At 64.2% G+C, this 27,307-nt stretch overlaps 2 protein-coding genes across 2 annotated transcripts; one reads left to right on the top strand and one right to left on the bottom strand.

Annotated features, from left to right (window-relative positions):
- On the bottom strand, positions 1-26,806 carry BRF1 (BRF1, RNA polymerase III transcription initiation factor 90 kDa subunit; the record flags this gene model as incomplete). The annotated part of the gene is given in 15 exon segments (XM_018065860.1): positions 1-2,820; positions 3,128-3,299; positions 3,492-3,543; positions 4,789-5,102; positions 5,468-5,523; positions 5,597-5,678; positions 6,160-6,221; positions 7,296-7,565; positions 10,833-10,925; positions 11,012-11,051; positions 11,435-11,561; positions 12,362-12,455; positions 13,810-13,959; positions 24,113-24,185; positions 26,775-26,806. Coding segments are annotated over 15 exon segments (1,655 nt in total), but the record flags the coding sequence as incomplete, so codon positions are not given.
- Positions 20,678-23,237, top strand: BTBD6 (BTB domain containing 6). The gene is made up of 4 exons (XM_018065863.1): positions 20,678-21,133; positions 21,209-21,299; positions 21,442-21,560; positions 21,732-23,237. Exons 1-4 carry the CDS (start codon positions 20,754-20,756, stop codon positions 22,762-22,764), a joined length of 1,623 nt encoding a protein of 540 aa, XP_017921352.1. The 5' UTR covers positions 20,678-20,753; the 3' UTR covers positions 22,765-23,237.

Raw genomic sequence — 27,307 nt, 5'->3', positions numbered from 1 at the left:
TCGCGGCTTCAAAGGCAGCCTTTATTGTGCAGGGAGCAGTGTCCCCAGGGTCTGTGCTGGACCCCACCTGGGGCCCGGGAGGCGGAAGCAGGACGCTGGCCTGGCAGCCTAAGGGCGGCCAGGGGGAGGTGGCCGTGGGGGGCTGGGCCCCTCGAGGCAGGCTGGACAAGTCCAGCCCCCGGTGACCTGGGGCCTTCAGGGGCCCCCAGGGCAGCCCCAACCTGGGGACCGGGAACACCCTCGCCCTCCTGGGGCCCCCCTCAGCCCAGGAGGGACAGGGGCCCCTCTCCTGGTCCCGGACTCGCAGCCCTCACTCAGCCAGCGCTCCAGCCCGCCGAGGAACAGATGGAGGGCCAGGGTGTGGAGACAGCAGAGGGGTTCGGGGAGGGCAAGCGCTGGATGGAAGGAGGGCATCGGCCTGGGGTGGCACGATGGGGAGGGCTGGTCTGCACCTCGCCCAGCGCTGAGCCGTGGGAGCAGCGTTTGTGGGGCTGCCAGTGGGCAGGGCACAGTGGGCGCTCAGGCTGGGCTCTGCCAGAAAGAGCGTCAGGGACCCTGGTTCTCAGGGGCCCCCCAGAAGCTGCCCCTCCCTCAGAGAGACTCCCCCCAGTGCCCGCAGGGGCCGTGGTGACAGAAGCAGCCACCAACCCTACTGCCTGTCTGGAGGCACGATGGTGCGAGCCAGGAGAGTGCGGGGAGCCGCCGGGAGCGGGCAGGTGTGCAGGCCGGGCCCCGGGCAAGCTGGCTCGGGATGGGGCTCCCTGCCACCTGTGGGCACTGGGGGTGTCTCGGGCCTGCTCCCCCTTCTTGGGGGGCCCGAGGCAGCGAGTGGCACGCCGTGGCCCATCCAGTCCTGCCAGGAAGGGCGCCCATGGTCCCGGCTCCGTGGCCCAGAGGGGCGGGAAGGGCATGCGGTCATGGAGCGTGGCGTGGGCCGGGTGCCAGCAGGTGCCACGTCCTCTGCAGACACACCGTGAGGGTGCCCAAGGCTCCGTCGGGCCTCAGGCCCCAGAGCTCAGCCCCGCTGGGGGTGGACCTGGGCTCATCAGAGCCCGGGACCTGGCACCCTGATGGTGGCCCCGGGGACACTGGCGTGTCTGCGCACAGGTGTGCAACGCGGGTGTGCAGGCCCTGCAGGGGGACAAGCTGGGGAAGTGAGACTGACGGGGAGACCAGAACACCCCCGAGGAGGGGCAGGGCACGCGGCGGGGATGGGCCGCCCTGGGCCCCGGGGGAGGCAAGCCACCTCCCCTAGCCGCTCCGGCGCTGCGTGGAGCCTGGTGGCCAGCCGTGTGCCCTGCTCGGGCAAGCGCCCACAGAAGACCCTGCTGATGTCAACCTGAGTGGGTGCAGCTGAGGGCCCAGCCTCCGCGGCTGCCCCCCATGTTCTCCTCCCCAGACGTGCTCGGCCGCTCCCCCGCCCCCCGCTCAGCAGCCTCTCCTCTTCAGGCAGGCCTGACCATCCCCCTCGTGCCCCGCAGGGCCATCAGCCTCTCCTCTGTGAAGGGAGCTCCGGGGCGGGGGCCTGCAGGCTGGCCTCCCGTCCACCTCCCGGGGAAGCGTCCAGCCAGACCTCTGCGTCTAGAACACAGCACGCGTGGCCCGGGCGCTCCCCACAGCCGCCAGCTCCTCCCCGACCCGGAGGCTCCCAGGCTCCAGCCCAGCGAAGCACCTGCTCCCTGTGCGGGGCGGGGCCCCCCAACCACGAGGCCCCTCTAAGAGCCTCTGCGGGAGCCCAGGGGCTTCCTGCGACAGTGGGCGTGTCACCGGTTCCCCAGCTGACAACCGGGTGCCCGTGGAGCCTGGAGGCCCAGCACCCCACCTAAGCTCGCTCCGCCAGGGCCAGACAGAGCCGCACACCACACGCTCAGTGAGCTTCGGCTCCAGCAGCCATCTCTGTGTTTCACCAGCCAGCCTTCCACTCCAGCCCACCAGGCACCCTGGGGTCCCGGCCAAGGGGCACAGCGAGGGCCCTGACATCCCCCGGTGAGCCCCGGAGGCAGGCTGCTACGGCTCTGCCACTGTGAGGGGTGGGTGGCCGAGGCTGGCCTGGAGGAGCGGAAGCCTCTGTGGGCCCCTTCTGGACGGCCCCCGCGCAGCCACGCCCAAGGCCAGGGCAAGGGCTCTGGGCCTTCCAGCAGCAAGGCTGGCCCAGGAGTTCCGAGTGTTGCCAACAGAGAGCCTCTGCCAGCCACGCCACCAAGGACAGGGACCCAGGTGCAGCTTGGGAGGGAGGCGGCCGGACAGCTGCGTGTGCGCCTGGTGAGAGGTGCCGCCACCCTGCGGGGCCAGGCAGACTGTGGGCTCCTCGGTGCACGTCTGTGGGGTCCCCGGGCCCGGGCAAGCGGGGAGGGCCTGGCTGAGCATCAGCTGGACGCAAAGTGCTTCTCTCAGACGTGGCAAAGAAGTGAGGGGCGCAGGCTCCCGGCCCCGGGGCAGAGCAGGGTCCGGCCCCCGCTGGGCCTCCACGAGCCTGGACACGTGGCTGGGCCTCCCTGGGCCTCAGTTTCTCGCCATAGGACACGGCAGAGCCACGAGCAAGGGTTCCTGGGCCACGAGACCCAGCTCTGCCGAGAAACAGACACACTCCTCACGCTGCTCAGATCAGGATCCCGACAGCAAGGGCCACGAGGTCACGGGCGGCTGTGCATGAGGGCCGCCAGGCAGCGGGGCACCCGTCTCATCGCTGAGGCTCGCTGCTCACAGGGGCTCACCCAAGGCTGCCAGACCCTTGGGAGCCAGCGGCAGGACCACCCGCAGACGTGCCGGATGTGAGACCGCCTCAGTAACCGTCGTCGTCATCCCCGTCACAGCCGTAATCTGCAGAGCGTTAGGCAGTAACCACGGGATGAGGCCCGCTGCTCCCTGCTGCCCCAGAAGCGGTGCCCCCAAAGTGCCTCCACGGCCCCACCACCAGCCCCATGGCCCTGCCCCCACCGACGGCCCTCAGGAGCGCGGCACAATCGGACCTTTCTCAGCTGGCCAGGCGGCCCGGAGGCCCACCCCCAACCCCCGTGCACAGCAAGCAAGCAAGCAGGGCCCAGTCAGCTCCTTCCACAAAACCCACACGGCTAACCAACAACGCCGGCGAGAGCCCGCGCCCCCTAGAGCGCCCACCCTCACACACCATTGGCGCCCATCATCCGCAGGGCGCTGACGCAGGGCTCCCCGTCCTCCTCCTCCGCGTCCTCCTCCTCCGCGTCCTCGTCCGCGTGGTACGACACAGGCCCGCTCTCCACCACGACCGCCGTGGGCCTGACACGCTCGGCCTCCAGGGAGCGGGCGCTCGGGAGTGAGGCCTACAGGCGAGGCGAGGGGCTAGGCAGGCGCGGGCAGGCTCCGGGCCGCCGGGGGAGGGCCGCCCCGCTGCTGGGCCTCGGCTCCCAGGGCCCGGCCCCTCTGCCTGGGTGGGCGCGCCCTCTGGACACCCTGTGGGCACCCTCTTCCCCGAGGACCCCAGTCCCGGCCCCACCCCGTCCCCGCCGACGCACCTCTCCCAGAGCCACCTTCTTCGCCGGCTGCGTCGATGCCAACGGCCTCAACCTGGAACAGCGCACAGTGAGGCCGCCTCAGCGCAGGCTGTGCCTCCGCCCAGGAGGACTCGGCCTGGAGAGGCCTGCCTCTGACCGCACCTGGTGGCGTGTGGAGGCCAGGGACACTGGTCCTGTCCCCAGGGGCCCAAGTGCTGGCCCCTAACCCCTGGAGCATCCCACAGCCGCCTCCTGCACCCAGGCCTGGCTGCCCTCCACCCGCCCTGAGCCCGCGGGCTGCCCTCTCGGCCTGCTCACGTCCACGCAGGGCACAGCGGGGAGCAGCTGAGACCCTCGGGCCACAGCCACCGCCGTTCTGCCTGCACTGTGCTGGACACACCCACAATGGACCCCGAAGGAGCCTCCAGCGGTGGACACCCGATAGTGGGGGTCTCCGGCCAGGCCGTGGGCAGCCTGCCCTATCAGCAGCAGGGGCTCAGGGCTCTCACGGGGGCCCTGGCTCCCCGTGGCCCTGGCCAGCAGCCTGGAGGGGTAGGCGGCAGGTGAAGGTACGGCTCTGCCCAGGCTGAGTCAGTCCCTCCCGCAGGACAGCTCTCCGAGGAAACGGTGTGCGGGGCTGGGGCAGCAGCGACCCCAGGACAGGCAGAGCAGCCCGGAGTCCCGGAGCCAAGAGGCGGGGGCCAGGGGCATACTGCTTGGCGAGGGCCGCCCCACAGGCAGGGCACGCCAGCGGAGTGGGAGGAAGGCCAAAGGGGCAGGTCTGTGTCTCGGGCGCCCTCTCGACGTGCCCCACGCCGTTCCCACACTGCCCCCGGGCGGCCAGGCTTCTGAGTGGAGCCCGCAAGCACCGGGGACACAGAGCGGGGGTGGGGTCCGCCCCACAGAGCCCAGCAATGCCCGCCTCCCAGAAGCGGCCAGGCGGGGGCACGCCGACCTGTCTCGGGCCTAACAGGAGCCCAGGGGGCGGGCACACAGAGCTGCCCGGACCTGTCCAGGCAGGGCGGCCCACTGGCCCCAACGAGGAGGGCCCCACAGCCCCGCTGGCCCTGTCAGTGGTCTCCTCTCCAAGGCTGAGGTGGTGAGGGGGCTTCCAGGAGCCCTTGGGTGGGGAACAGGCCTGGCCCCCTCCCCGTTTCTTCAGTCAGGATCGTCTCTGATGCCACGGGCCCTGTCCGAGGCTGGAGCCCCACTCAGCTCCCCACCAGGGCGGCAGGAGCTCCGGACACGGACGCTGGTTTCTGGCACGCGGGTGGTGAGCGGACCCCAGCCTGCCCCCCAGGCCCGTCTGGCATGGTACCTCTTGCCCACGCTGGTTGAGGGGTCAGGCCGGCTTCTCCTGGAGGGCGTCCTCCGTCGGGACAGCCTCCGGGCGCTGGCCCGCTCCGGGGGCCGGGTGGCCTCCCCCTGGGGGCCCGTGTCCCCCCCGGGCGGGAGGCCGTGCTCCCGGGGTGGGGGCCCGTCCTCCCCGGGCGGGCCGCCCCCCGCGTCCAGGCCCCGCAGCACGCTGTAGTTGATCTTGCTGGAGATCTTCTTCTGCTCCAGCATCTTCTCGATGGCCTCCCCGGCCGTGCTGGCCTGGATCGGCTCCCGGCGCTTGCAGGACTTCTTGGGCTTGAGGGAGACACAGAAGTTACGCTTCCTGTGGGCCTTGGTTCTATGAACCGGCCAGGTGCTAATCAGGACGTAGGGGGCACCAGGCGGACTCCTGGGAAGAAGACTCACGCCGTCAGGGCTGGCTGGGGCCTCTCATCCTCCCCGGAGAGATGGGCCCCTGGGCGGCCGGCGCTGCCCTCTGCCAACGGCCCACCGAGCAGCCCCCAGCCGTCCTGCGCCTCAAGCGGGACAGCCCAGCAAGGGGCGGCTGTCTGCAGGGGGCGAGGGGCTGACAGCACAGCCCCGAGGCGAGGGCGTGCCGGCCCCTGGGGGGGGAAGGGGAGGGGGAGGGGGGGGCGGGGAGGGGCGGGTGCGTCGGTCACCTTGTGCTCCTTGTAGGTGCCCAGCTCCCTCTCCTTCGCGATTCTCGCTTCTTTCTCTGAAAGACCGAGGAGCGGGGTCAGCGAGGCCTGCGTCCCGGGGAGCCTGGGCGGGCACAGGCGGCCACTCACCCTTCTGCTCCCGCAGGTACTCAGCGTTCTCCCGCATCCATAGCTCAGCCTTCACGCGGGCTTCCGCCTCGTTCAGGATGTACTGGGGAAGAGCGCAAGGTCACTCAGAGGGCACGCCCCGAGCTCAGCCACAGGCGCGCCTGCTCCTTGCACGCCAGTCAGGAAGCAGGCCTCCAACCCGAGAAGGAAGGCGTGTGGAGTCTGGGCTGAAGGCGCGCCACACCCCGCCCTCCCCAGGCCAGCCTGGGGGCTGCACCCTCCCCAGCAGCTCGCAGTCCCCAGGCACAGAAGCCAGGCCAGCCAGACTGCAGGCTCGGTGGTCCCAGAGAAGGAGCTGCGCTTACGGCCGCGCCGCCAGCTGAGGAACCGGCGGTGGCCGCAGGCCCGCGGCGACAGATCAGGGAACGGCTCCCCGCTGCCGCGGGCGGGCGCCGCTGGGCAGCGGGCTCAGAGCCACTGGCACAGCAGGCCCAGGGCCCGGGGTGTGGGGGTGCAGCCCCAGCCCACGGCCCCCCCAGGGGTGCGGCCCTGCCCCGGAGGCCCCGTGAGCAGGCAGCACCTACCCGGTCGATCTCGAGGTCGTCGATGCCGCTCAGGTCCAGCTCCCCGTCCCCGCAGGCGTCCTCTGGAGGGAAGCACAGGCTGGAGTCAGGCTCAGCCTCCCGTGAAAAGGCACACAGCTCACTGGGGCCGGCTCAGGGCCTAGGGCAGGGCCAGGGTGGCTCCAAGCCACGCCCCCCACACTGCTCCCAGGGGCTCGTGGAGGAAGCAGCTTCAGAGGAGGAGGAGGTCTCCTGGAGGAGACCCTGTCCTCACACTCCTTACGGAGGAGCTTCTCAACACTGCTCCGGGGAGGGGGCCCCAGGCAGCCTCTATGACCATGCTGAGGACCCCCCAGACCTGTGGGCCGGCGCCCTCCTGCCCCGGCTGGGCCAGTGGTGCCCTCCGTGTGGCCCAGAAACGGGGGCACCTCCTGTTCGCTGCCTGCCCCATCACCGCCTGCAGCAGGGGCCCTGCTCTCAGCTCCAGCCAGGACGACCTCGTTCTGCCCCTGGGCCCCCATGTGAGCCCTCTGCCTGGTGCCACTGCACGGCAGCCCCGGGGGCATGTGGCCCGCTCGTGCCCAGCAGGTGGGCCAGGTCTGTGTCAGGCCCCTGTCCACTCCCAGGGCAGGGGCACCCACAGGGCACAGCGGGGGCATCCAGCAGCGTCCCGCTCACAAAGTCTCCTCACACAGAGGCCGAGCCCCCAGGGAGGAGATGAGGCCACGCTCGCATGAGACGCGAGGGAACCGGACCTGCCTTCCTTGTGGGGAGGGCCCTGCGTGCACCGGAGCCCAGGAAGCAGTGCCCGTCTGTCCAGCGGAGAGGCTGCCTTCGGCCGGCACCTCCCCACCAGGCCGACGCAGGGGACAGGCCGGGGTGCCAGTCTGCCCCTGTGGCCCCTGTGACACGTGGCTTTGGCTTTCTGCGCTGAGGGGCAGGAAGGAGACTGGCCACAGCCAACCACACCGAGGGCTTGGGCCGGTGCGGGAGGGCCGCGGAGACACGGCAAGTGCTCCGGGCACCCAGCTGTCGGCACAGCCCCTCCCGAGCCCGCCCTCACACAAGGCTGCCCCTCAGCAGCTCCCACGGCGGGGGTGGGGGCACGACGACCCGGATGGGAATGCCCCTGCCCGCCCCCAACCCCCGGCACTCACTGGGCTCGTGGCTTGGGGAGGCGATGCACTCTCGGATGGAGTCCGAGATGCCCAGGCTGGCCGCCGTGGGCAGGGGCCCGAGCAGGGACTCCAGCGCCGGGGGCCTCCTGCCCTCCTCGGGGCCCCCCGCCGCCTCCGAGCCGCCAGGGATGCCGCCTCCGAGCAGCTCCCGGTAGAAGTCCTTGTTCAGGTGGCTGGCCGCAGCCTCCAGCTCCTCATCCTCGGTGTCCTCCTCCCCGAACAAGCTGGACGTGGAGTCCTCGACGGAACCTAGGGCACCAGTGCACACGCCCCGTCAGGCCGGCAGGAGGCACGCGGCCGCACACATTCCCAACCGCGGGCCTGGCCCCAGGGAGCCCACACCATGCACGCGACGTGAGAGCCGCGATGGGAGAGCCGACTCAGAACAGGCCGGACACGAGCCTAAAAGCTGCGAGTGCACACGCTCCCGAGAAAAGACGGGAGGCGGGAGGAGATGCCGACTCCAGCATCCATGAACCCGGTTTCATCAAAGATGAGAACTCTACTTTGAAAGACACTGTTTCGGAAGCCAAAAAGACAACCTTCAGACTCATCGCAAATCACGTTTGACAAGGACTTGCCTCTGGAATGTGTAAACAACTCTGAAAACAGCCCCATCACAGCCGGGTGAACCATGTGAGCAGAGCCCAGCAGAGGCGTCGCAGGCGGGCACGGGCACGCCGCCCACCACGACAGGCGCCCGCAGCCACGGCCAGAGAGCCAGGGCGGGACCACGAGCCTGGGGCTGCCGCGTCGGGAAGCAGTTTCTGAACCACCTGACCACGTCTCCCCGACCCAGCAACGCTGCTCCCCCACACTCACCCTCGAGAAAAGGAAGCAAAGACTGGCACGAATGTTCACAGTGGTTTACACGCAACAGTCCAAGACTGCAAATAACCCAGGTCCTCTGACTGTGTGGATCACAACAAACTGTGGAAAACTCTTAAAGAGATGGGAATACCAGACCACCTGACCTGCTTCCTGAGAAATCTGTATGCAGGTCAGGAAGCAACAGCTAGAACTGGACATGGATCAACAGACTGATTCCAAATAGGAAGAAAAGTATGTCAAGGCTGTGTATTGTACCCTGCTTATTTAACTTATATGCAGAGTACATCATGAGAAACGCTGGGCTGGAAGAAGCACAAGCTGGAATCAAGATTGCCAGGAGAAATATCAATCACCTCAGATATGCAGATGACACCACCCTTATGGCAGAAAGTGAAGAGGAGCTAAAAAGCCTCTTGATGACAGTGAAAGAGAGTGAAAAAGTTGGTTTAAAGCTCAACACACAGAAAACTTAAGATTCATGGCATCTGGTCCCATCACTTCATGGCAAACAGATAGGGAAACAGTGGCAGACTTTATTTTTGGGTCTCCAAAATCACTGCAGATGGTGACTGCAGCCATGAAATTAAAAGACGTTTGCTTCCTGGAAGGAGAGCTATGACCAACCTAGACAGCGTGTTAAAAAGCAGAGACGTCAGTTTGCCAACAGAGGTCTGCCCAGTCAAGGCCACGGTTTCTCCGGGAGTCATGTGTGGATGTGAGAGCTGGACTATAAAGAAAGCTGAGAGCTGAAGAATGGATGCTTTTGAACTGCGGCGTTGGAGAAGCTTGAGAGTCCTTTGGACTTGAAGGAGATCCAACCAGTCCATCCTAAAGGAAATCAGTCCTGAATGTTCACTGGAAGGACTGATGCTGAAGCTGAAACCCCAATACTTTGGCCCCTTGTTGCAACGAACCAACTCATTTGAAAAGACCCTGATGCTGGGAAAGATTGAAGGCAGGAGGAGAAGGGGACGACAGAGGATGAGGTGGTTGGATGGCATCACCGACTCAGTAGACATGAGTCTGGGTAGGCTCAGGAGTGGTTGGTGATGGACAGGGAGGCCTGGCGTGCTGTAATCCATGGGGTTGTAAAGAGTCGGACAGGACTGAGCACCTGAACTGACTGACTGACTTCCACTCAGGACTGGACACTCGGGATCCCTGCTCCAGAGAGGACTGACAGGTGACGCACCGCTCAGAGTGACAACACTGAGTGAAAAAGCCAGAGGAGAAACGGTCCCTCTCGCAGGGGATTCTAGACACAGCTGACTTCCAGCCGCAGGAGGCAGCTGCCTGCCGGCCGGGGCGCCCTCGCAGCCCCGCGCCTGGAAGCCCGCGCTGTGACTGCCGGTGTCGTCAGCAGCCCGCGGGGGCCCCCACACTCGCAGCGCGGCCTCCGGAGGACGGACTCGACGGCGTGTGCGGCCCTTCCTCCCCTGCGCCCCCAGCACCCGGCCTCCTCCTCCTTGCTGCGGAGCTGCAGCCCCCCAAGGCCGGCCGGCCTGCGACAGGGCAGGGCCGCTTGGAGACCAGGGGTCAGAGGAACGAGTCCACACCAAGGAAGGCGGGCCAGGAGCGAGGGTGGGGTGGGACGTGGAGACAATCCCAGTACCAGTGGTGGGCGCGGAGGAGGACATGTCCCCGACGCTCTGGTCAGGAGCAGCCGCGAGAAGCTGGACCTGGGGCAGACCAGCGGTCCCTCAACAGCACCCGGTAGGCGCGGGCAGGGAGAGCGAGCCTAGCCCTGTGGCTGGGCAGCTGCAACAGGTGCTGGCCCAGAATCAGAGACCTCAAGAGACCACGTGAAGAACCCCAGGGACAGAAGACACACTCCTCGAGGCCCAGGGAGCACCTTGCAAGAGGCGTGTGAGCAGACACGGGGGAGCCGGGTCCTTGTGGGGAGAGAGGTCCAGGCTGGACCGGAGAGCAGAGCCCCACTGTGTCCAGAGGGGGACATGGGCAGGGTGGGCGGCGAGGCAGGCTGCCAGGGCAGAGACCACCAGGCGTGCACTTAGGCCCACGGGGGGCGCCCGGCACCAAAAACCAGCCAGCCTCAGCCGAGACCACTTCTGCCTGTGGGAGGGTCACACAGCTGACAGTGTGGATGGGGGGAGAGCCCGGCGGACACGGAGCCCAGCCCTGGTAGATGGAGCCCTGGGGGCCTGTTCCCCACACACCGCAGGCATCTCCAACCAATAGACCTGTGGCCACAGCACAGTGGCGCCAAGGAGGGACAGCGCCAGCAAAGCGCCAGTCACCAGGCGGCACGATGTAGGCCCCCCACCCCCAACCACTGGAGGGAAGCGGCAGGGTGGCAGCCGCAGGTCAGGACACGGGGAGACGCGGCGGAGTCCAGAACCGAGGGCGAGTGTCGCCGGCAGAGTGCAGAGGTCGCAGGGTGCATGAATCAGCGCAAGAGCTGCTTCAGTGGGAAATCGGTAGCGCGGCCAGAAAATGAGGACGAAACACTCAAGACGTGAACTGACAGCACAGAAAACTGCCGCAGAGACAGCACCGTCGGAGGCGCCCTGAGGCGTGGCGCGCACGCCGGGACAGGGCGGCTCAGGGCACCGAGGCTGGCTGCGGGGCACGTGGGCCAGGGTGGCCCCGGGCGCGGGGAGGCTGGCAGCAGCAGGAGCCGGCACAGGCGGGCTGAGGGGCAGCTGCAGACATGGCTGGACTCACCGTCCTTCGTCAGGCTGGCAAGCGCCCCCTTGGCCTTGGGCCGACTGTTTTCTAGCTCAATCTCAATGGCATCCTGGTAGGTGGTTATTTCACCTGAAGCAATAAGTTAAAAGCAAAAAGCGATTGTGAGCTCCATCCTGTGAGGCCCTGCAGCCTCTGTCCGGGGAACGGGCGGTTACCTTCCACGTCCTCCAGCTGTTTCGACAGGACTTGTTCAAGCTGGAAAGGAAGGGTGTGAGCGTTTAGTGACGGGGAGACCAGGCCGCGGGCACCTCTCGGCCCCGGGCAGGGCCCCACCCCAACAGGAGGGACGCGGCTTCAGGCCAGACAGGCGCTGGGCCCTGCAAGAAGGAGGCTTCCCTGAGAAGTGCTGGAGCACTCGGGCGGCCTGGGGAGGCCCCACGGACAGACGAGCGGACCTGGGGCCCAGGAGGGGCTGCCCGGTGCAGCCCATCCCGCCACCACCCCCACTGGGCTCAGCGCCCCATCTGCCTCTCCCGGGGCTGTGCGCGGACGCACCCCCTCGTCAGTCTCCGTAAGGACGCCGCTGTCTTAGGGGAGAGCAGGGAACAGAGAGGGCGGAGGCCACGTGCGGGACCCACCTGCTTCAGCCGCAGCTTCCTCTGCCCGGCCGTGTAGGACGGGGGGTCGCACTCCTCCTCCAAGTCAATCTTCATAAACTCGTCCACGGTCAGCTGACTGGTGGGCGTGTCTTCAAACTCCGTGAGCCTGAAGCACACGAAGAGAGGGAATCTGGCACCCCCGAGCAGCGTATTAACCAGCACCCAGTTAGTGAAACATCCCTTGGGGGTCGTGGGGCCCCAGCCCAGCGCCCGCACACACACAGCTGTGCAGACCGGGCCCAGGCCTGCCCAGCAGCCTCTCGGTCCTGCTGGACTGTGAAGGCTGGCTTCCCTGGGAGCCAAGGGCAGGGCCCCCAGGGAGACCCCAGGAAGGAGGCCCCCAGTCCCAGGCCGTCACCGCAACAGGGCTCCTGCGTGGCAGTGAGCCCAACCAGGGTCAATTCTTGCCCATTTCCCATGTCCCGCACGGTCTTCCAAGTGTTTAATAGGAAAATCTATAAAGAGAACTGGAGATCAAATAAGCAAACCAAACTCCCTCTGCTTTGAAAGCTGCCGTAGAACACGATCTCAGCTGAAGCACAGCCATCAGGGGCTCCCAGCTCGGGGTAAGTGGGCTGCAGTGACGGGGGTGCCAGCGACTCGCTCACCCCAGGCCGAGCGGCGCTCCGGCCAGAGCTGCCGCGATGACCCTGGGAACTCGCTGCCCAAGAAGCAGCTCCCTGGCCGCTCCAGGAGGGACAGCGGCCACCTCCGCGGGTCACGCTGGCTGCGCCGGCCAGGGGACGGGCATGGCTGCTCTCAGCACCGATTCCTGACCTGTGAGTCAGGGCGACCTCACAAGCCACTGGCCCCCTCAACCCCAGGTGGAAGAAAGGGGCCGCCACACGGACAGAGACGCTGCAGAGGGGGGCTGCCGGGACCCCAGGCGGGATCAGAGCCACCCACCTCTTGCGCAGAGTAGACTCGCACACCTTGACCACGCTGATGACCTCCTTGACGGTTCTCCGGAAATCATGCATCCTGGCTGCAACCAGAAGTGCTGGGAAGAAACACAGGGAATTCAGAAAGGGGACAACCCAGCAACACCAGGAGCACCCCTGGGCAGACGGCCGTGACCCGCCGCAGGGGCTCTGGGAGCCAGGGCGACGCCAAGCGCTCTCCTCCTGCGGGAGGCGCTGCAGGCCAGCGACCGTGAGGACCCCGAGGAGGCTCGCTGCGCAGCAGGCCCGCGACCGTGAGGACCCCGAGGGGGCTTGCTGCGCCGCAGGCCCGCGACCGTGAGGACCCCAAGGAGGCTCGCTGCGCCGCAGGCCGGCAACCTCGAGGACCCCGAGGTGGCTCCCTGCGCAGCAGGCCCATGACCGTGAGGACCCCGAGGAGGCTCGCTGCGCTGCAGGCCCGCGACTGTGAGGACACCTAGGAGGCTCGCTGTGCTGCAGGCCTGCGACTGTGAGGACCCCGAGGAGGCTTGCTGCGCCGTAGGCCCGCGACCGTGAGGACCCCGATGGGGCTCGCTGTGCCGCAGGCCCGCGACCATGAGGACCCCGAGGAGGCTTGCTGTGCTGCAGGCGATTACACAACAGTTTCAAACCAGAGAAGTTGCTGCATCAGAGTCTCCTTTCTTAAACGTAAGAATTAAAATGCACTTTTTGAGAACTTTGTGTAACCTCTCAAAGCAAACGTGTGTGCTCTGAGCTGACTCGCATGGGAACGTCGAGGAGAGACAGAGGTGGCCCCGGTGAACTGCACACGGAGCCCGCAACCGGCTGCCCCGAGCAAAGGCCCGGATCTGGGCTTCAGGCTTGGAGCTGGACGTGCCCCTGAGCAACACTGATCCTGTGGGGCTGGGAGGGAAAGTGAGGGCCGGCAGGGGCTCCAGGTCCCGGCGTGTCGGGAACAGGAGGGTCATCTGTGGGCACCTGCCAGCCGGAGGGGAGCCCAGACCACAGTCCTGAGGGGAACAGGGAGTGGCCTGGAAGGGAGCAGGTGCTACAGCAGTGACTCGGCACAGCTGCACCTCCAGTCGGGCCTTGGGTCAAGGCTGGGAAGCCTGGAGTCCCCTCGGCTTGATGGTCCTGCCTGCTCCCCAAGGCCGAGGAGGCCGACAGGGAGCAGGCAGAGTCCTTGAGGGCTGGGTCAGGACCAGGCAGGGGTAGCTGGGAGGCAGTTCTGGGGAGAACCCAACCGCAGCAGCCCAGCCCGCTGAAGGGTAAGCACAGGCTGCGCTCACACAGGGCCGTGGGGCCCAGCCAGCCCAACCCTGCACGCCCACCCCCGCTGCTCACGCCTGCACCTGCCCCGCAGAGCCCCGAGGGCCGGCATGCCCGTCCCCCCCCGCACCTGCCCACTCCCACCCCGCACCCGCCCCACACCTGCCCGCACCCGCCCCGCACCTGCCCCGCAGAGCCCCGAGGGCCGGCGGCCCGTGTGCATCCAGTCTCTCTTCATCCTCTGCAGCAGCCTCAGGGCCGTCATGGACACCTCGTGGTTCTTCTCGCCGAACTCCAGCAGGTGGGCAAAGCGTGGGATGTACAGGCAGGGGTCTGCGGAAGACACGCACCTCAGCGCGGCCCTGGGGAGATGCACCCCTCTGCCCCCCGCTGGGGCCTCCTGGAGCCTGCTCCTCAGGCCTCTACCATGCCCCAAGGAGCACAGCTTTGCTTGATGGTCGTGTCCAAAGGCGGGAGACGTTCTTTTAAGAGGGGCACACACACACTTGCAGACAAGAAGGAACAAAGTCTGAGCTGCTGTCCCACGAGAGCAAATACAGAAAGCGAGCGTGCAAGAACCTGCTCAGCCTCCCTGGAAATCCGCGAAATGCCCACAGAGCAGCCCACGGGTGTGTGTGCTTCTGCCGGGGCCTGAGCAGGGCGCACACAGGCCTGGCCCCCCCTCACGTGAGGAGAACGTCTCCCCCTCGCTGAGGGAGGCCAGCCTGGCTGGGCGGGATGGCAGCCACCCGCACGCACACCCTCTCTGTGTTTACCAGCACCTGCCCACCACTGCTCTGGGCTCCAAGGGTCATAGAGTGGACAGAAGCAGCTGAGCAATCAGCCCGGCTAGCTGTCAGGCCTGCCACAGATAATGCGGAAAGCATCCGGGGTTCTGTGACGGAGTCCTGGGCCGAGATCTCCTTTGGACACAGCCATCAAGCAAGGCTGTGCTCCTCAGGGGCATGGTGGAGGCCTGAGGAGCAGGCTCCGGGAGGGAGGCCCAGCAGAGAAGGGGCTGGTCGGCTCCCCTCACGCGTCCGACAGCAGCGCAAGCAGCAGCAGCAGAGACCCCGGCCCTGGCCAGCACCCAGCACTGTCCTCCTGGGCTCGGCTGCACCTGTGAGGCCTTGGGGGCGGCTCTGGCCCCTGGCAGCCCCGAGATCCTACAGGCAGCTCTTCCATCCTGTCAGCCTTGGCTCGCGGAAAGGACCAGGGAAGGTTTCTGAGGCCGCAGACTGAGGAAGCAGCCCGGGTCCCCCAAGGCCTATGGGAACCAGGCAGGCCCACTCTGCTCGGTTGGCCAAGACTGGCAGGAGCGGCGCCTCCAGCCGATCCCAACAGCCAAGGGCGCAGCTGAGTGTGCAAACAAGCGGGGGGCAAGGCAGAGCCCCTCAGGGGTGCTCTCCCGCACACACGCCGCCCCGCACACTCGCTGGACACCCCGGGGCCGGGAGGCGCTGGCCACAAGACAAGGAAGGGAGCCCGGCCAAGGGCCAGCAGCCGCCACAGGACCCTCGCTGTCCTCAGCGGACCCTCGCAGCACCCCATCTCCTCCTCCTGTCTGCCCGGTGAGGCTCCTCTCCACTGCCTGCAGAACCCGCCCACAGCCGGCCGCCACAGCACGCATGTCCGCTGCCACTCCCGAGGACACTTGCTTTGCTGATGGGAGAGCTGGCTGGTTTAGGCTGATGGCAGGCAGCCACGACCACGTAACCCCTTCCAAAGACACTGTGGGACCAGCGTGGCAGAGCCTCGGGTCTAGGCAGTCTGGAGCTTCACCCCCTTCCACTGTGGGTTTGTTGGTCTGGAGTTTTGGGGGTGATTTGATTATGGGGAAAAAACATAGATCTTAAAAGTATGACTACTAACATTTGTAAATACTTCTCAATAAAACAAAACATATCAGAACTGAGGGTTAAATTACATGCATATTAAAAGACCTTATCTTGATTTGAGTGTGACTTTGACACGGATTAGTTTCTAAAATAGAAAACCGTAAGCCTAAAAGTACTGGGAAAAATTTCAAGACAAATATGCCAGCAGTCTAGGGTAAGTGTGAAGTCGACTGGGGCATTTAATGTAGGGAAAAGAAGAAAAACTAGGAGGAAATGAGAAACCTCTAGTATAGACCCCATGACGGGAGTTAGATTCCCTAGTGCTCAGACGCTCGGTCGTGTCCGGCTCTCTGTGGCCCCATGGACTGTGCTACACCTGGCTCCTCTGTCCAGGTGGGATTTTCCAAGCAATAATACTGGAGTGGGTTGCTGTTTCCTCCTCCAGAAATTCCCTAGTGGGCTTGGACAAAAACACTGCATCCAGGATGCAGTGTTCATAAGAGGCAGTTACAAGTAATGCAAAGGTCAAGATCAAAAGGCCGTTCGGGGCGCCTGAAGAAGGTCACCAGGAGGAAAAGGGCACAGCAACACAGCACCCAAGGCAAGGGAGGTGCGGGGCCAGGGCGAACGTGTTATGATGGAGAGGACCCAGCATCTCAAAGGCAAGGGAGGTGCGGGGGCCAGGGCGGATGGAGAGGACCCGACATCTTACAGGACACAGGACAGGCACACACCTGTAACACACACGGACTCAGAAAGTACTAAATAAAGCAAAAGCCACTAGAAACAGACATTTCCACACTTGATGTAAGATTTTAACATAACCACAATGATGTGGGATTTTTAACACAACTCTCTCAAATTCGACAACCTGGCTAGCAGGGGAAATACCAAACGGGAAACTGGATGCCGCCAGAGGTTCAGCTCAACAGCCGACTTTCACAGCCAAAGCCCTGAAGGGTGACCACCCTCGTCCAGAGTCTGCAGAACAGTCACAGAAACTGACCGTGAATTAAAGAAGCCCCCAGAGACAACGGAAATGTCACAGAACGTGCCCTTTGATCTGAAGTGCAAGAGAACTAAACATTAGCAAGAAAAAGACACAGCTCCCTCACCTCAGCAAACTAAAGAACAGCTTACTAACTGTTCTTAGAAGAGGGCAGACTAGGGAATGGGAAAGACTAGAGATCTTCTCAAGAAAATCAGAGACACCAAGGGAACATTTCATGCAAAGATGGGAACAATAAAGGACAGAGATGGCCTGGACCTAAGAGAAGCAGAAGATAGTAAGAAGAGGTGGCAAGAATACACAGAAGAGCTGCACAAAAAATATCTTCACGACCAAGATAATCACGATGGTGCGCTCACTCACCTAGAGCCAGACATCCTGGAATGTGAAGTCAAGTGGGCCTTAGGAAGCATCACTACGAACAAAGCTAGCGGAGGTGACGGAATTCCAGCTGAGCTATTTCAGATCCTGAAAGATGGTGCTGTCAACGTGCTGCCCTCAACATGCCATCCAGTTTGGAAACCTGAGCGCTGGCCGCGGGACTGGGAAGGTCAGTTTTCACCCCAATCCCAAAGACGGGCAGTGCCAGGGCAGGCTCAGACTGCCGCACACGGTGGCAAAGCCACGCTCAGGACTCTCCAAGCCGGGCTCCAGCAGCACGCAAGCAGAGAGCCCTCAGATTCAAGCTGGACGCAGAAAAGGCACAGGAACCAGAGACCGAATTTCCAACATTCGCTGGACCATAGAAAAAGCAAGAGAATTCTAGGAAAACATCTACTTCTACTTCACTAACTACACTAAAGTCTTCGTGTGGATCACAAAAAAACTGGAAAATTCTTAAAAGAGATGGTCATTCCAGACCACCTGACCTACCTCCTGCAAAACCTGCATGCAGGTCAAGAAGCAATGGTTAGAACAGGACATGGAACAAGGGACCAGTTCAAAATTGGGAAAGGAGTACGGCAAGGCTGTATATTGGCACCCTGCTTATTTAACTTACATGCAGAGTACATCATGAGAAATGCCAGGCTGGATGAAGCACAAGCTGGAATCAAGACTGCAGGGAGAAATTACAATAACCTCAACTTCACTTTCACTTTTCACTCTCATGCACTGGGAAAGGAAATGGCAACCCACTCCGGCGTTCTTGCCTGGAGAATCCCAGGGACTGAAGAGCCTGGTGGGCTGCCGTCTATGGGGTCGCACAGAGTCGGACACGACTGAAGCGACTCAGCAGCAGCAGCAGCAGCAGCAGATATGCAGATGACACCACCCTTACGGCAGAAAGTGAAGAGGAACTAAAGAGCCTCTTGATGAAGGTGAAAGAGGAGAGTGGAAAAGCCGACTCACAACTCAAACGATAAACATACATATACATCTAATCCTTACACCGCACACCTTAAATTCACACACTGTCACGTGCCAATCACATCCCAGTAAAGAAGAGATCGGAAAGACACAGTACTGAGCTCCATGCAGTTAGCAAAGTGCCTGCCATATCCAAAACAGGCGAAGAAGCAGCACTAAGCAGACGCCCCTCCAAAGACAGCGTGAAGACGGCCGATGGGCACATGTGAAAACACTCGACATCGTTAATCATTAGAGAGACGCAGGTCAGAACTGCAGGGAGACGACACCGCACACCAGTCAGAAGAGCCCCCGTCAACAGGTCGACAAATAGGCTCTGGAGAAGATGTGGAGAAAAGGGACCCCTAATACATGGCTGCTGGAAATGTCAGCGGGCACAGCCACTATGGAGGACAGTAGGGAGGCTCCCTAAAACACTAAAAAGAGAATTTGACCCGCACGACCCTACAATCCCACTTCTGGGCATATATCCAGAGAAGATACGTGCACCTCAATGTTCACAGCAGAACTATGCACAACAGCCAGGACATGGAAGCGGCCCAGATGCCCACCGACAGATGGACGGATGAAGATGTGGCACCTGTGTGCAACGGGGCCCTCCTCCTCCGTAGGAAAGAGTGCGCTAATACATCTGCCGCAACACGGATGGATCTGGAGATGGCCGCACCAAGTGAGGCAACGGCCTTGCTTATATGTGGAGTATTTTTCTTAAAAAAACATACAAATGAACTTATTTACAAAAGAGAAGGAGACTCACAGAGGTAGAAAACTTAAGGCTACCAAAGGAGAAGGGGTGGCAGGGAAGGGACAAATCAGAAAACCGAAACGAACACATCCGTACTAGCATGCATGCAACGCGAGAGCCAGTGGGAGCCTGCTGTGCAAAGCGCAGGGACCCGCACTCAGCGCTTGTGCTTGCGCGTACAGGGCTGTGTGCCTGCGCACGCTCAGTCGCCTCTGGCTCTGCAACCCCACGGGTCGTGAAGTCGGCTCCTCTGACAGTGGGGTTTCCCAGGCAGTAATACTGGAATGGGGTGGCATTTCCTGCCCCACGGGATTTGTGCCTATAAGGGAAAGAACCTGAAAAAGTCTACAGATGTGTACACATACATAAAACTGACTCGTGGAGCTGTATACGAGAGTCACACAATACTGCAAATTAATGATACTTTGTTCAATAACAGTATTAAATTTAAAAGAAAGTTAATTAAAAAACCCCCAGAGACTTCCTTGGTGGTCCAGTTGTTAAGACCACGTACTTCCAATGCAGGGGGATGCGGGGGTCAATCCCTGCCTGGGAAGCTAAGCTCCCTTCTGCCAACCGGTGTGGAGAAACAGCAGCAGCAGGAGTCTATGTGAGTGCTACAGAGAGGGCTAGAAAAGGGAAATGGAAATATTTCTTCTAAATTAAAAATATAAGTGAAAAGCAGGAATAAGGTAACGAAACAGTAAGTGTTACCTTCACCAGGAAAGAACTTCAGAAGATAAAACAGAAAACAGTATGGTGCTGGTACAAAGCCAGGGACACGCGTGCAGGGCCACACAGCCTCTGGTAAGGATGCCGAGACTGCACAGTGCCGGCAAGGCCATGTCAGCAACAAACGGTGCTGGGAAAATCAGATACCCATAGACAACAAAAAAGGTGGACCTCCACCTCACACATCACATACAAATATCAGCTCCAAGTGGACTAAAGACCTAACCGTAGGACATGAAACCGTCCATCTCCTGGAAGAAACAGAGAACGCGCATGACGGTGGAATGCAGTGACTTCTTGACTACGACAGTAAAAGAGAAAACAGACAGTAACAGGACTGGGACAAACCTAAGACCCTCCGCGAAGCAACGGAGCCTGTTAAGAGAGCGGAAATGCAACGTACAAAACGGGAAAGTATCTGCAAATCTCGGACTTCTCTGGTGGCTCAGAGGTGAGAGTCCGCCTGCAATGCAGGAGACGCGGCTCGATCCTTGGGTCGGGAAGACCCCTTTGAGGAGGGTATCTTTCCTGGAGAATCCCATGACAGAGGAGCCTGAGGCGCTGCAGTCCGTGGGGTCGCAACGAGTCGGACACGACTGAGCGAGGAAAGAGCAACAAGAAGCCCGCATATCTCCAGAACAGGCAGAGAACCGGCAAGTCTCCGCAATGACAAAACCAGCCGATTCAGAAACGGACAGAGCAGCCGGAGAGACGTTTCTGCGGAGGCCCACAGAGGACCCATCGCAGCTGACGGGCTGCGCCGCAGCACCGACCACCAGAGGCTGGAGGCCCCCGGGAGGCAGCGCCTCACAGCACGGTCACACGGCGGCCCCTGGGGTCGTCGCGGGGCCCTTCGCGACCCTCCCCGCACCTGCCCCCGCCCAGGACCGCCCAGCGGACTGCGGACGGCACAGGCGCCGAGGCTGCGCGCACGGGCCTGGTAAGGGCACGGCCCCCACTCCTGGGTCTTGCGCAGGCACGTCGGCCGCGCGGGGCGGGGCGGGGCGGGGCGGGAGAGGGGCGGGGCCCCGGGCACGTCGGCCGCGCGGGGCGGGGCGGGGAGGGAGAGGGGCGGGGCCCCGGGCACGTCGGCCGCGCGGGGCGGGGCCGTGGCGGGACGTGACGCGCGGTGGCCGCGGCTGTGCGGATTCCAGACTACGGCCGCGCGGGGCGGGGCGGGGCCCCGGGCACGTCGGCCGCGCGGGGCGGGGCGGGACAGGGGCGGGGCCCCGGGCACGTCGGCAGCGCGGGGCGGGGCAAGGGCGGGGCCCGGGCACGTCGGCCGCGCGGGGCGGGGCCGTGGCGCGACGTGACGCGCGGTGGCCGCGGCTGTGCGGGTTCCAGACTCCGGCCGGCGGGCGGGGCGGCCCGAGGAAGCAGGGCCCGCCGCCCCGCGCAGGCCGGCACCCCGCGCGCGCGCGGCCGCCGCGGCCCCATGCTGCTGCCCCTGGCCTGCCTACACGGCCGAGTGGCGCAGTGCCTCACCGCGCTCCTGGTGCTCGCAGAGCCGCCCCCGAGGCCCCGGCGCGGCGCGAGGGCGCACGGCGCGCCGCCCCCGCGCGCGGAGGCCGCCCTGCCCGCGAAGATGGCCGCGGAGCTGTACGCGCCCGCCAGCGCCGCGGCCGCGGCCGCCGCCACCGCCACGGACATCGCCAACAGCAATGCCGCCGCCGCCGCCGCCGCCGCGGGCAGGAAGGGCCGGCCCAGCGCCCCGCTGCCCGCGCCGCCGCCGCCCGTGCCCGCGCCGCCGCCGCCCGACAACAACAACCCGGAGAGCCCCAACTGGCAGTCCTTCCACCCGACCCTGCGCGAGAGGTGAGCCCGGGCGCACCCGCCCCGCCCCGCCCGCGCGGCCCGAGCCCGAGTGTCCTGTGCCTCTGCCCTTTGCAGGAACGCGCTGATGTTCAACAACGAGCTCATGGCCGACGTGCACTTCGTCGTGGGGCCCCCGGGCGCGGCCCGGAGGGTGCCTGCCCACAAGGTCGGTAGAGGTTGGGCCCTGTGCGCTCCCAAAGGCGACGGGCCGGCTCCCGAGGATGGACGGTCCTCTTCTGGGTGTGGCAGCCGCTGGGGGCGGGGAGGGCCCAGGGCTCAGGGCCGCGCTCCGCCTCTCTCGTCCACAGTATGTCTTGGCCGTGGGTAGCTCTGTCTTCTATGCCATGTTTTACGGGGACCTGGCAGAAGTCAAGTCAGAAATCCACATTCCCGACGTGGAACCTGCAGCTTTTCTGATCTTGCTGAAGTAAGTCTACCTCCGGAGGGTGGGAGGATGGGGCGGCTCCTTGCTGTCTGGTTCTTCCAGCCGGCTGCCTGGAGCTTCCTGAAAGTCCCCGAGGACGGATGGGCTCCTCTGCTGGGCCCCGGTGCCTGGAGTGCCCCGTGCTGCCCATGACTCGGTCCTCCTCCTGCCTAGGTACATGTACAGCGACGAGATTGACCTGGAAGCTGACACGGTGCTGGCCACCCTCTACGCTGCCAAGAAGTACATCGTCCCCGCCTTAGCAAAAGCCTGTGTCAACTTTCTGGAGACGAGTCTGGAAGCCAAAAACGCCTGTGTCCTGCTGTCACAGAGCCGACTGTTCGAGGAGCCTGAGCTGACCCAGCGCTGCTGGGAGGTCATCGACGCGCAGGCCGAGATGGCCCTGAGGTCTGAAGGCTTCTGTGAGATTGACTGGCAGACGCTGGAGATCATTGTCACGCGCGAGGCCCTCAACACCAAGGAGGCTGTGGTCTTCGAGGCCGTCCTGAGCTGGGCGGAGGCCGAGTGCAAGAGGCAGGGCCTGCCTGTCACCCCTCGCAACAAGAGGCACGTGCTGGGGCCAGCCCTCTACCTGGTCCGGATTCCGACCATGACCCTGGAGGAGTTTGCCAACGGCGCTGCCCAGTCAGACATCCTGACGCTGGAGGAGACCCACAACATCTTCCTGTGGTACACGGCGGCCAACAAGCCCCTCCTCGAGTTCCCCCTGACCAAGAGGAAGGGCCTCACGCCCCAGAGGTGCCACCGCTTCCAGTCCGCTGCCTACCGCAGCAACCAGTGGCGCTATCGCGGGCGCTGCGACAGCATCCAGTTTGCTGTGGACAGGAGAGTCTTTGTCGCCGGGCTGGGCTTGTACGGCTCTAGCTCTGGGAAAGCTGAGTACAGCGTGAAGATCGAACTCAAGCGGCTGGGGGTGGTCCTGGCGCAGAACTTGACCAAGTTTGTCTCTGACGGCTCCAGCAACACCTTCTCAGTCTGGTTTGAGCACCCCGTGCAGGTGGAGCAGGACGCCTTCTACACGGCCAGCGCCGTCCTGGACGGCAGCGAGCTCAGCTACTTTGGGCAGGAGGGCCTGACGGAGGTGCAGTGCGGGAAGGTGGCCTTTCAGTTCCAGTGCTCCTCCGACAGCACCAACGGGACCGGCGTCCAGGGCGGGCAGATCCCCGAGCTCATCTTCTACGCCTGAGGCGCGGGGGCTGGCCGCGCGGTGAGGGGCGGGCCCTGTCTCTGCAGCCAGCCTGGGGCCGGGAGTGCAGCGAGGCAGGGGGCGCTCTGCTCTGGCTGGGCCGCCCTTGCGGCCGGCCTGTCTCCTGTGTGCGGTCTGCCGGGGGCCTGGGGTGTGACGGGGATGCTCCCCTCCCCAGCCAGAGCCTTGCTCCCTGAGCCACGGCTGCAGGGCCGGCCTCACGGGCACCTCCCGTACAGTGGGGTGTGCATCTCTGGGGGAGGGCGGGTTTGGGGGTGCAAGGCAGGCCCCAGGTTCCCCCCGAGTCGCCTCCCACCTGCTTTCAGGGCTCTGCTCTCTCTCCTGTCCTGTTGGGTTCTATTCTAAGTGGTTCTAAGCTTAAGACCTTACCTTCAAATCCAAAATGGGAAAAGTCACTTCAAGTAGTTTACCTATTTAAGTGGATTTTCATAATAAAGTTTTAACAAAACGAGCGCCACACACATGTGAATGACTGCGAATCTCATGGGCCTAACGGCACGAACAGGTCAGCAGGCAGTCCCATGGACCCACCTACCCAGGGGGTGCCCTCCGCTGGCAGCCGGGCCTCCACCCAGGAGAGTTTGCTTTCTGGGCTGCAGCCAGACTGCCCTGGAGAAAGGCATCAGGTCGTGCTACCTTCCAAACTCACTCGCCGTTCAAAGTCCTGTCTGGCTCCGAGGTGGGGGTGGCTCTCTGCAGGGCTCGGGGCTCCAGCCCCCAAGAGCAGACCTGCCACCTCAGGCTCTCGGGCAGCCTGTGGGCTCAGGCAGGCCCCTCGGGCCTCTTGCCTCTGTGCTCCCGTGCCATAAACTCCAGGCCGGTTGCTTTGTCCTTGGAAAACCTCAGCTTGACCCCAGAGGGATGCGCGTGTCCCTCAGCACAAGGACACAGCCCTGTCAGAGGACACCCCGACCCAGCGCACCTCTGCCCCCACTGCCCTCGCCCCCCGGCCCCGGGGATCATCCTGTTGTGGGGGGGGCGGGCAGGACTACAGCCCCTGTCCACCCCCCCGGCTCCACATGCTGCCTCCTTAGTACAAAAAAATGTGCTTCTAGATGCCCGTGGGCAGCGGAGCAGTCCCTCCAGCCGACAGTAAAAGCGATCCCCGTGGTGAAGCTCCCGTAGAGGCCCACCCTGACGGAAAGGCTGGCTCCGTCTGCAGGGGCCTTGCCGTCCACAAGACCCTTGTTACCGGGGTCCCGCTAGCACCTGCTGGGGACTGACTGCGGCATTCTGCTTTCACGGGAGGCGGCTTCCAGGCGCCAGTGGCCCCCCTGCAGGTCCTCGTCCTGCGTGCTGCCCTCCCGCCCCACGGGCCCCACGGTACCTATGGCCGGCGCGTTGATGCAGAGCTCTCTTGCCAGGAGGAGGAACGTCTTGCCCAGCACGTAAACGTTCACCTGTCGTGAAGAAATACAACTCAGGACAGCCCTCAGCAGCAGCAGTGTGCTCCTCGATCAGCAGAGAGCGGCCCTGCTGGCCCCCACGGCAGCTGGGGCGCCCCCACCCCTCGTCCAGGTGGTTCTTTAGGGGCTCATGGTCTCAGTGGCGGCTGACACTGCTGAGAAGGAAAGCTGTCGGCAGGACAGCTGACTCAGCAGAAGTCTCCAGAGCCCAAGGCGCCGGGACAGTGGGGCCCAGGCCGCCCCTCCACCCACTCCCAGGGCGTCCTTGTTGCGTCCCTGTGGGCCAGTGCAGGCACGGTGGTGGGTCTGCAGACCTGAGTGCCCTGCCTGCTCACCCCTCAAGGGCCAAGCCCTGCCGAGACCCACGCCGGGCATCTCACCATCCCAGCTTAAGGGGACAGAGGCCCCCGTCTCCACCTGTCCACTCCAGCCCCCCACAGGACCCAGGCCTTGCGGAGTGCTGGCTCTGACCCTCCGCTCTGACTCCCTAGAGGGCCCCCCTGCCCCGATCAAGCCTGGCCTGTGGGCCCCTTGGCCACCCCCAGGAGGACGCCAGGCATGGTGGTGAGGTGGCCGAGTGAGGGCCCAGCGGCCCTCCCGTCACAGGGCCCGCGGATGGCACACAGGGGCTCCTGGAATGGGGCAATGAGCCCCCTTAGGACAGGCGATGGGGGTCCCTGTGGGCACCAGTCGGGGCCAGATCCCCCCTGCTCACCCCACTGGCAGCTACTCTCTGCCCTCGTCTGACCCCACCCAAAGGGCTGTGGCTCCCAGGGGGGCCTCCTGAGGGCACCCTGCCGGGGCTGGCCTCCAGCATGTTGGTGCGTCCTGCCAGGTCCCTGCCCTGCTGACCACCGCCTCCCCTTGGGCCGCGACGGGGCTGACCAGCCGGCATCCGTCCCCACGCTCCTCACAGCACGTCCCTGACGCTGCCCGCCCGTCACAGCCCTGCAACCCGGCCCCGCGACCCAAGCAGAGGCAGCCTGAGTACCACAGGAAGGGCCCTGAGCAGAGTGTGGGAGACCTCGGGTGTGAAAGGGCGCGCCTGTAGAACGTGCAGTCCTCGGCAGGGATGCTCACTGCCGTTAACACTCTTCACAAATCATGACACTGACGCTTTGTCTGAGGGCCACTCACGAGTCTGCAGCTGGCTGTGGGTGGCCCCAGGTCCGTCTCACTATGGGAGGGGGGGGAGGGACAGAGAGACCTCCTCCCAGGATCCTCAGGGCACAGCAGCTGCCCCCGGCTCCTGCCAGCGGCCGTCAGCTGTGAGCTCAGCCCGTGAGGTGCTCACCTGGGCACGTGTGAGAGTGAGGATGGACTGAGTCCTGAGCCTTCCTGCACATCCACTAAGCAGTCAGCTCTGGGCAGTGGGAGCCCTCTGGGCAGGACCTCCCTCGACGTGTGCGCACGACACCCACAGTTAAGTGCAGACACATGTCCCAAGTATGCTGAGCCTGTCCCGGCCTCACACTCTGGAAGGGCCGGGCTCGTGACTGCCAGGTCACCTCCCACCCTTCTGGTGCTCAGGCTGGGTTCTGCCCAGGACGAAAGGCCCAAGGCCCGCCCTCCCCCTGAGGTGTGCGAACTGTCTGTGTGGGTGGAGCCTGCATGCACAGGGTCCCGCTGGCCCTGACCCAGCCCTGGGGAGGGGAGCTCTGCTCTGTCACTTCCCACCCCGGCCCTGACTGCCCAGCTCCCTGAGGTGTGAAGCAGGAAGCACCTGAACGCCTCCCTCTACCTACCAGGCGGCGCCCAAGCACTTCCGGAGTGCTGTCCTGAGGCACAGCCCGGAAGGAAGCCTGGCCACGTGCACTTGCCCTGACCACACACAGTACGTGGAGAACTGGATCTTCAAGGTCCCTGGGATTCTTTCCAGGGTGACCCAAGAAGGTCTCAGCAGGGCTGCTGAGAAATGGCGTCCGTACAGGCAGTCTCTGAGGTCAGTGCAGCTCTGCCTGCCCGCCCTGGGACTGCTGAAGGCCCAGCCCTGGGCCAGCTTCCTTTGGGAGGGGGATCCCTGGGTACTTTGCGTGCATCCTCACACCGGTCCTATCTGCTTTCCCTGACATAGTTAGGGAAAGTCAGTTTCTTTCCAAGTCCTCAGTGGCGAGACCCACCACTGAGCGCACGCTCACCCAGCGCCATAACCAGGACACACGCAGACGGCAGTGGCCCCGCCTGGAGGTGGCCCCTCCCCATGAGCGTCCCATCCACACCGGCATCCCTGTTGGTGGTCGTGCCATTACCATCAGTCATTTGGAAATGAGGAAACTAGAAAGCAAGTTTCTCCAGACTGCAAGTATTAAAATTAATATGAGCTGTTACACTGTTTAAATGTACCGGTATGAGTCCATCTTGTTTTCTGAAGAACGTCCCTCGCCTTGGACAAAGGTCACCTGGGCCTCTCCTGTGCTTCTACGAGCCCTTAGGACGCCCCCACCCCCGTGTCCACTGTCCCTACCCATTCCGTTTGCTAGTTTCCAAACCAAGACCCAGGCCCTCCGCGTCCTTCGCCTGTGGACCCTCCCAGCCGGGGCGGGTGGGGCCTGAGCAGGGCTGGGGGGAGGGGGCTGCATCTACCTGGAGCAGGTCGCTGAGGTCGAGGAGCATGTCTGCGTGAGAGTCAAGGAGCAACCACCAGGCCCACAGGCGCCGGCCACCGGACGGTCTCTGGGAGGCAGACCCTGGCTGTAGAGCTAAGCTCCGCACGGGATCTCAACCCAGAGTGAGGCGGCCACGTTGGGAGGGCAGTGGGTCTCCACCAGGACGGGGGCGGGGCTGGGGGCAGGCGGGGGGGGGGGAGGGGCGGGGCATACAACATGGCCCCCGGAGCACAGCCGCACGTGCGGGCCAGCCTCCCCATCTGCAGGGGCCGTGCCCAGCCTGCCCCACGAGCACGGCCACACTCGCGACTGTGCCCCGNGAAGGGGCAAGCAGTTACCGGCACATGGGACGCCTTCCCCTCCGCCCTTTCCCTGGACTCACTCCCACCACCCACAGTGCCCAGCTTGTGGGGCAGGAGGGGAACCTGCTCCCTCAGGTCGCTGGAGGCATGGGGCTCTGGAAAGACCTCATTGGACACACGTGGTGCCGGGGAACAGTCACGCCAGCAG

This window comes from Capra hircus, chromosome 21, assembly GCF_001704415.2.
Source record: "Capra hircus breed San Clemente chromosome 21, ASM170441v1, whole genome shotgun sequence".
Lineage (NCBI taxonomy): Eukaryota > Metazoa > Chordata > Mammalia > Artiodactyla > Bovidae > Capra > Capra hircus.
This window is presented reverse-complemented; position numbering and strand designations above follow the sequence as displayed.